The 8,956-nt window shown below is 40.2% G+C and overlaps 1 protein-coding gene across 1 annotated transcript; it reads right to left on the bottom strand.

Moving 5' to 3' along the window:
• Positions 1-1,564: 1,564 nt before the first annotated feature.
• On the bottom strand, positions 1,565-4,111 carry LOC147004155 (PRAME family member 12-like). Its single transcript, XM_085838368.1, has 3 exons — positions 3,825-4,111; positions 2,914-3,501; positions 1,565-2,114 (listed from the first exon to the last, which is right to left on the bottom strand). The coding sequence occupies exons 1-3, from the start codon at positions 4,109-4,111 to the stop codon at positions 1,565-1,567; spliced, it is 1,425 nt and encodes a 474-aa protein (XP_085694494.1).
• Positions 4,112-8,956: the final 4,845 nt, after the last annotated feature.

The raw sequence follows: 8,956 nt of genomic DNA, 5'->3' as shown, positions 1-8,956 counted from the left end.
TAATCTACGTGGGCAGCTTATATCAATATCAATTGGCTCTGAAATTATTGTGTGGGCATCTTCTTAAGTGAGAATGTATTGATGTACAAATTTGACGACAAAGTTTCGAGAGTTTTGATGTACTGGGTTACTGGAAAATGGGATCACTAACCAAAAGGGGTTTAATGCTGAAAAGGAACTGGCAGCTCTGAAGCAAGTGAAGCAGAGCTGGGAAGACTGGGATTGGTTGCTGCAGGGAGCTAGCCATGGAGGCAGCAGGGATTCTAGTGCAGAGCATAGCTAGGTGAAGGGAGGAAACTTGGGGTTCTTTTTAATATTTCCTGAAAAAATCCAAAGCACATATTCATCACTGAGATGGAGCCATAGCCCTCAACCACTAACACACATAATTCTCCAGCCTTATCCTCTGATCTAAAGATTATATATGTGTACCAACAGTGGACCTACTTTAGGTTTTTGCAGTTCACTCAGAAGATCCCAATCCATTGACCAATGTATGGAGGGATTTAATGTTTGTTTTAATGTATTCACTTTCACTTTTAAATATTTGTTTTAATTTGTTTCTAATTAGGTATGTGAGTTCTTGTGTTTCAGTGTGTTTTTGTTACTCAAGTGTCCCTAGAAACTAGGGGAAAAAGTCAGACACCTGGAATTGGAGATACAGGTGGGTTTGGGTTCTGGGAAACAAACACTGCTCCTCAGAAAAACAACAAGCATTATGCACCTCTGAGCTACACCACCAAAAGACTCCATATACCATTTTGGATAGGGTCTCATGAAGGATTAAAATTATAAATTCTCTCCAAGGAAAGAACATGTTGGGTCATTACTCAGAAAGATCTAGGAGGCAGAAGAGGCAAAGACAAGGGGACCCAAGATTATTGGATCAGGATAAGCACTATACACATGTATGATGTTGTCAGAGACTTACTCAGTAAAACAAAAGAAAACAAAACAAAAACATATTCTTATTAAAAATGATTTATTAAAACCTCTGAGAAATTATAATGCTGACGGTGGTGGTAGAAGATAAAATCAGACTGCAGGACATACCCAATAAAGAGATACAGCTTAACAGTGAAGAGTCTAATACAAAAATACTCCAAGGTTCAGTCAGACTTATACTCCATAAAAATATGTCCCTATACTATAGAATATTATTGAAGGGGAGAGCCAAAAGGTGGACGCGATCCACAGGAAGAATGAAACAGAACTCTCCTATTCAAGTCCATTATGCTCTTTATAATGTCCTCTTTCTTTTATCCCCTTCCCAACTTCTATGGTTCCTAATACTCTGAAAGTGGTAGAATGCAGCCCTACAATTTTCAGATATAATTGCTGTTCAAGGGTGTGTCTGTACTGTAGATATTAGGCTGAAAATAAGCTCAAGGTTTTCCATCTCAACACAACTACCCTATTTCAGAAGAATTTGATTGACATTTAAAGAAAATGAAATTATCTTTCCAAAGTACATCCAAAAATGCTTGAATACATATGTTCTATGCCTCTAATGAGTCACTTGAGACCTGCCTTCCATTTGTCAGAACCTAGCAATGACCTCAGCTTATATATTCCCAACAAAACTGTAGATATAGAAATTCAGACAATATAAACACCTCTTACTCACAAAGTAGACCTGCTTTGGCTGCCTTACACCCTTGAGTATGTCCAAAAACTCAGAACAAAGTTGTACAAATCTGTCTGGAATAATGCCGTCATTGTCATCACAGACTTCATCAGGGGCAGGATACTTCTCCAGGGTCAGCTGTGTGATGTTGGCAGTGTGCTGCAGCAGCTTCTTCAGGCTGTCCATGGAAAAGAAGTTCTCGACAAAATCAACTTCAGTGAGCTGGGAACACTGGCCCAGCACAGGCAGGAGGTCACTGATTTGCCAGTCCATGAGCTTACAGCCCTTCAATTTTAATGTCTGCAGAGTAGCTGTCAGTCGTTCTAGCAGGCTTTGTAGGAATGGATGACTTAAAAACAAGGTGATACCACTCAGGTCCAGGTGTTTGAGCTGGTGGATGCTTGGACACTGGGACAGATACCTCATGTCTGATTCTGACAGTGTGCAATGAGTAATATCAAGGGTCTCTAATGGACTCTCAAAGCAACTAAAGAGAAAAAGGGAGAGAGAAGGACTTTGCCTCACTCAAGTTCAATAATGGCAGAGAAAAGGCTGTGACTTCAAGGTTGCAGAGCCTCCTTAGCACAAGGTCATTCTCAGACCAGTATAAGGGTCAAGGCCTAGTTGCTCCCTGATGAGGAGCTAACAAATCCACTCATGCTCTTCAAGGTAGTACATTTTTAGCTATTTCCTCACCTCTGCAGGTCCCTCTGAACTGGAATGCTCAAAATATATTTGGGGACAGGTGATGTAAACAGGAGAAACCAGAAGGATCAACTGAGAAACACTCAGAACCATCCCAATTTCTCCCAATATCCATCCCAATGTGCTCCAGCTTCCACCCACAGACTCTGATTTGTTCATAGGGTTTCCTTATGACCACTGTAATTCACTCACTTTCCATCTATATAATCCCTTCCTGTGCTCAAATTTCCTTTGACCCATGAGAAGTCAGAGGAAGATGGAAATGGTTCATATAGTTCTGAGGATAAGGTTGACAGGAGAGGACATGTGGTGTAACATCTCATACATTCTACAGATCAACTTTCCCATCATCAGGATTTCTCAAAAACCTTTTAAAAAACATGGACACATACATGACAGTCTGGTTTTACTAAGCCAGGATACAACAGTAGCATAAAATACTGTATCAATTATGCTAAGCTCACATCTATATAAAGTTAACACTGGCTGTGAGACACTATATACTCTCATATTTAATATAAAGCAAAACAACAACAAAATACTTTGCTCACCCCTGGATAAAGCTCTCTGTTCTTTCTTACCTGAGCATTAAGTCCAGGCGTTCAGTCAGGAAGTAGACATCATTCAGATAGAGATGCTGGAGCTTATGCAGTTTGGAGAACTCGGAAAAAATCTCTGAAACAATATGGGCTTCCTTCTCTAGGTCCCAAGGCCTATCCCAAGATATGTAGATTTTCTTGAAAAGGAGTTTCTGGAGGTTTTTCATCTGGCCCACACCAGGGGCTAGTGATGCAAGGGTATATATATCCCAGCGTATGTTTATTGCCAATTCCTGGATTGAGGCTGCATCACAAACCTTCAGAATATCCAGTGGGTCATAGGAAGGAATGGCCCCAAACTCCAACTTCTCACAGATAACTTGTATCCCCTTTTTTCTCTCCTTGGCCCACAGATACAAATATTTTAGGTATTTGGAAGGACGGCGGGACATGAGGGAAAGATTCATTTTTATAGTCATGGTCTGTTTCCCCCCTAGGATGGGATGATTTCCCACTGGTTGGTTCTTGCCAAAGACATCTTGAGAGCAGACTTCATGAAGTAATCCAGCCCAACCGTCCCAGAAGTCCTGGTGGGCATCTCGCAAATCAAGCACTTGTAGGTTCCACCTGCTGTGGGTAAAGTAGAAGGACATTCATAGGACAAGAGACACAATGGGTAATCTGCAGTACCCATGATTCAAATTCCCTTAATTCACTTCATTTAACAGAGAAATCTTACATTTCTCTAGTGGCTGGGTTATTGGCAGGGACAGACTCATTGCATACAGACTACCTCTGTTCTCAGCTCTTCTACATAAACCACAGTCCTGCTTCTTTGTTTCCATTCTAGATGATACTGACCCCTATAAACAGAAGCCTCTGATTCAACTTGGACCTGGATTCACTTGCTCTCATCCACACACATCTCTCCATGCTACCTTGGACTCACATACCTAGGTCGATTCTTTTGTGACATTAGCAAATCAAGGCCATCAAGCACAGCTTTAAGGGTCTCCAGGTGAGGAATCTCCATCAGGGCTCCCACAGGAAGGGTTGGGAAAGGCCATGCTGCCACCATCTGCCTTAGTATATTAGGATGTTTGTTGGTGAATGCATCCTTGAAGAGTGGTGGGAAGAATTGCATGGGTAGGTTCTGCAGAGCAGAGATGGTCAAGGCTTCATCTTTCAGCAGGCTTCTTCTTGCCAGCTGCTGGAGTGTTGGTGGGTCCTTGAAGCTCATTGTATCTTTCAGATATTCAGATGATAAGGAAATAACCAAAGGAACAAATATTTCATCTAAAACACTTTTATCAAGCCTCTTAACACCCCCCTTCCGAATTACATAAACCATGAAGTGGTCCAATCACTGGTCTGGTGACATTGAAAAACTAGTTATTCAGATATCTTTATCTTTCTTATTGCCAAAGGTCCTTCAAGGTCCTCCTGGTAATATATAAGGACTCATTTCAACAGCTTTTCCCTGTTTTTCTGCCCAATCCAATCAAATATTCACTCTGAGTCCTACACTACTCTGTAAGAGAAGAATCACACTTAATTCTGACACTTTTGTGGGAAACAATTATGCTTTTTTTTACAACCAGTGTAGCAATATATTGTATGAAATACACGCAAATTTTACTTCAATAAGCTTTAGAAGCAGGAGCCATGCTGAGCTCTAAACTGTCCTTTAAGCGATAGAATGCATCGAGGCCCTGAACAGCCTGCTATTGAAGGTTTTCTTGATTCTTCCCATCACCTTTCCTCCCACCTTCATCAGATCTGTGCAACCTGAACCTTTCAGGTAAGCTTCTTTCCCACCCTCTTCCCTCCTCATTGAGTCCTCACAGGCATTCTAATCTGCCCAAAGCACCCTGTACTCCCTCTTGATATGCAATCTCCTGCCACATTCAGTGGACCTGTAGATCAGAAACAGGTAAGCATCCATTTCCTCTCCCATATTACCTGCTCACCCAGTCTTCTGGAGTAAAGTCAAGCTACCTTGAGCAGCCTTCTATCTCAGGGGACCCCCAACACTCTAGCCACCTCTCCTCCCACCTTAAAGAGACTTGTGGATCCTGAACTACATAGATAAGCCACTCATCTTCTCCACTTGATGAGTCCTCTGTGGCAAGTTAAGCTGTCCTGAGCAGAATGCTAGCCCAAAAAAACCTACATTCTCTGGTAGCCTTAAAGATGCTCCTCAATGGCACAAAGACACTTGTTCAACTATGTTCATAGAAGCTTTCTGTTAATAGCCCCAAACTGGAAACAACCAGAGATGGTCACAGATGAAGACTGATAAAGAAAATGAGATACATCTACACGACGGAATATAATTAAAATCAAAGACAGCATTAGTTGTGCAGGCAAATGTATGGAGTGGGCAAATATCATGCTGAGTAAGATGACAGATCCAAAATGGACATGCATTGTGTATATACTCACTAGTAAGTGGATATTAGTCTCAATATACAGAAAACCCATGCTATACTCTGCAACCCAATGAACCTAACCAGAAGGAAGGTCAAGTGAGAATGCTTGAATATTACACAGAAGGAAGATATAATAAGTGTAAAGGCAGATAGAACTGAGGCTAAAGGAACAGCCAAATAGTAATGGCTCCAAATGAGACCATTCTCATGCACAAACACCAATTCTTAAAATTAATGATACTCTGTTATACTTCCAGACATGAAGCTAGAATTTCTATTCTGAGAGGCTCCATCCTGATGCTGACTCAAAGACCCATAGACAAAATGGGAATGGAGATTGAGGACTCCTATGGAATAGGGGGTAGGTCTGCAGGCATGGAAGGTAATAGGAACTCTACAGGAAGACTGAAACTTTCAAGTAACATAGACCCTTGGGTCTCTCAGAGACTGAACTACAAACAAAAGAACACACAGAGAGAAGACATAGGGTTGGTTACACACACATATGTAGTTTTAATGCATCTTGGTTTCACATAGGTCCACACACATGCTTAACCTTTCTCTCCCAAAAGCAGTTGCCTATATGTATGATATATTCTAATAGGTGATCTTCCTTGTGGAACCACAGGAGGGGAGGAAGCACCTAATTTTGCAGACTTAATGTACCAGAGTGGGAAAAGATCCATGAAGGGCCCACTCACTCAGACCAGAAGTCTAGGGGAGTTGGGGAGGGGTTTAGGGAGGGCTTAGTGACCTAGAGTTAGAAATTAAAAATCAATCAATCAATCAATTAAACAGGAGAATGAATGCTTCAGATTGTCAATGTGATGGTTGCTTGAAGTCATACAGAACTTTTCTTCCCTATAGAAATTTCTTCCTTGTCATTTATAAATAAATCTATATCAAGTAAATGATCTAAACAGTCCTATATCCCCTAAAGAAATAGAAGCAGTCATTAATAGTCCCCCAACCAAAAAAAAAAAAAAAAAAAAGCCCAGGACCAGATGGGTTTAGTGCAGAGTTGTATAAGACCTTCAAAGAAGACCTAATCCCATTTCTTTACAAACTATTCCACAGAAAGGTACTCTACCCAACTCATTCTATGAAGCCACAATTACTCTGATACCTAAACCACAGAAAGACCCAACAAAGATAGAGAACTTCAGACCAATTTCCCTTATGAATATCGATGCAAAATCCTCAATCAAGTTCTCACTAACTAAATTCAAGAACACATGAAAACAATCATCCATCCTGACCAAGTAGGTTTTATGCAAGCGATGCAGGGATGGTTTAATATATGGCCATAATCCATTATATAAACAAACTCAAAGACAAAAAACACATGATCATCTCGTTAGATTCTGAAAAACATTTGACAAAAACCAACACCCATCCATGATAAAAGTCTTGAAAAGATCAGGGATTAAAGGCCCATACATAAGCATGATAAAAGCAATATACAGCAAACCAGTAGCCAACATCAAAGTAAATGGTGAGAAGCTGGAAGCAATCCCACTAAAATCAGGTTCTAGACAAGGGTGCCCACTTTCTCCCTACCCATTCAACATTGTAGTTGAAGTCCTAGCCAGAGCAATTCGACAACAAAAGGAGATCAAGGGGATATAAATTGGAAAGGAAGAAGTCAAAATATCACTTTTTGCAGATGATATGATAGTATATATATAAGTGACCCTAAAAATTCGACCGGAGAACTCCTAAACCTGATAAACAGCTTCGGTGAAGTAGCTGGATATAAAATTGAATCAAACAAGTCAATGGCCTTTCTCTACAAAAAGAATAAACAGGCTGAGAAAGAAATTAGGGAAAGAACACCCTTCTCAATAGTCACAAATAATATAAAATACTTTGGTGTGACTCTAACTAAGGAAGTGAAAGATCTGCATGATAAGAACTTCTAGTCTCTGAAGAAAGAAATTAAAGAAGATCTTAGAACATGGAAAGATCTCCCATGCTCATGGATTGGCAGGATCAATATAATAAATATGGCTATCTTGCCAAAAGCAATCTACAAATTTAATGCAATTCCCATCAAAATTCCAACTCAATTCTTAAATGAATTAGAAAGGGCAATCTGCAAATTCATCGGGAATAACAAAAAACCTAGGATAGCAAAAACTCTTCTCAGGATAAAAGAAATTCTGATGGACTCACCATGATTAACCTAAAGCTGTACTTCAGAGAAATTGTGATAAAAACTGCATGGTACTGGTATAGCAACAGACAAGTAGACCAGTTGAATACAATTGAAGACCCAGAAATGAACTCACACACCTATGGTCACTTGATATTTGACAAAGGAGCAAAAACCATCCAATGGAAAAAAGACAGCATCTTCAAAAATTGGTTCTGGCAAAACTTGCGGTTATCATGAAGAAGAATGTGAATTGGTCCATTCCTATCTCCTTGTAATAAGGTAAAATCTAAGTAGATTAAGAAACTCCACATAAGCCGGGCGTGGTGGTGCACGCCTTTAATCCCAGCACTCGGGAGGCAGAGGCAGGCGGATTTCTGAGTTCGAGGCCAGCCTGGTCTACAAAGTGAGTTCCAGGACAGCCAGGGCTATACAGAGAAACCCTGTCTCGAAAAACCAAAAAAAAAAAAAAAAAAAAAAAAGAAACTCCACATAAAACCAGAGACACTGAAACTTATAGAGGAGAAAGTAGGGAAAAGCCTCGAAGATATGAGTACAGGGGAAAAAATTCTGAATAAAACAGCAATGGCTTGTGCTGTAAAATCGAGAATCTAGAAATGGGACCTAATAAAATTGCAAAGATTCTACAAGGCAAAAGACATTGTCAATAAGACAAAAAGGTCACCGACAAATTGGGAAAGGATCTTTACCTATACTAAATTGGATAGGGGACTAATATCCAGTATATATAATGAACTCAAGAAGGTGGACTCCAGAAAATCAAATATCCCCATTAAAAAATGGGGCTCAGGGCTAAACAAAGAATTCTGACCTGAGGAATACCGAATGGCTGAGAAGCACCTGAAAAAATGTTCAACATCCTTAATCATCAGGGAAAAGCAAATCAAAACAACCTTGAGATTCTACCTCACATCAGTCAGAATGGCTAAGATCAAAAATTCATGTGACAGCAGATGCTGGTGAAGACGTGGAGAAAGAGGAACACTCCTCCATTGTTGGTTGGATTGCAAGTTTATACAACTACTCTGGAAATCAGTCTGGTGGTTCCTCAGAATACTGGACATAGTACTACCGGAGGATCCCACAATAACTCTCCTGGGCACATATCCAGAAGATGTTCCAACCGGCAGGAAGGACACATGCTCCACTATGTTCACAGCAGCCTTATGTATAATAGCCAGAAGCTGGAAAAAACCCAGATGCCCCTCAACAGAGGAATGGATACAGAAAATGTGGCACATTTACACAATGGAGTAGTACTCAGCTATTAAAATGAATGAGTTTATGAAATTCCTAGGCAAATGAATGCACCTGGAGGGCAACTTCCTGAGTGAGGTAACCCAATCACAAAAGAACTCAAATGATATGTACTCACTGATAAGTGGATAATAGCCCAGAAATTTAGAATACTCAAGATATAAGATACAATTTGCTAAATGCATGAAACTCAAGAAGAACAAAGACCAAAGTGTGGAAC

Source organism: Mus caroli, unplaced genomic scaffold, assembly GCF_978045245.1.
Source record: "Mus caroli unplaced genomic scaffold, Mus_caroli_1 scaffold_6, whole genome shotgun sequence".
NCBI lineage: Eukaryota > Metazoa > Chordata > Mammalia > Rodentia > Muridae > Mus > Mus caroli.
The sequence above is the reverse complement of the archived record's forward strand: the minus strand, read 5'-3'. Positions and strand labels throughout refer to the sequence as shown.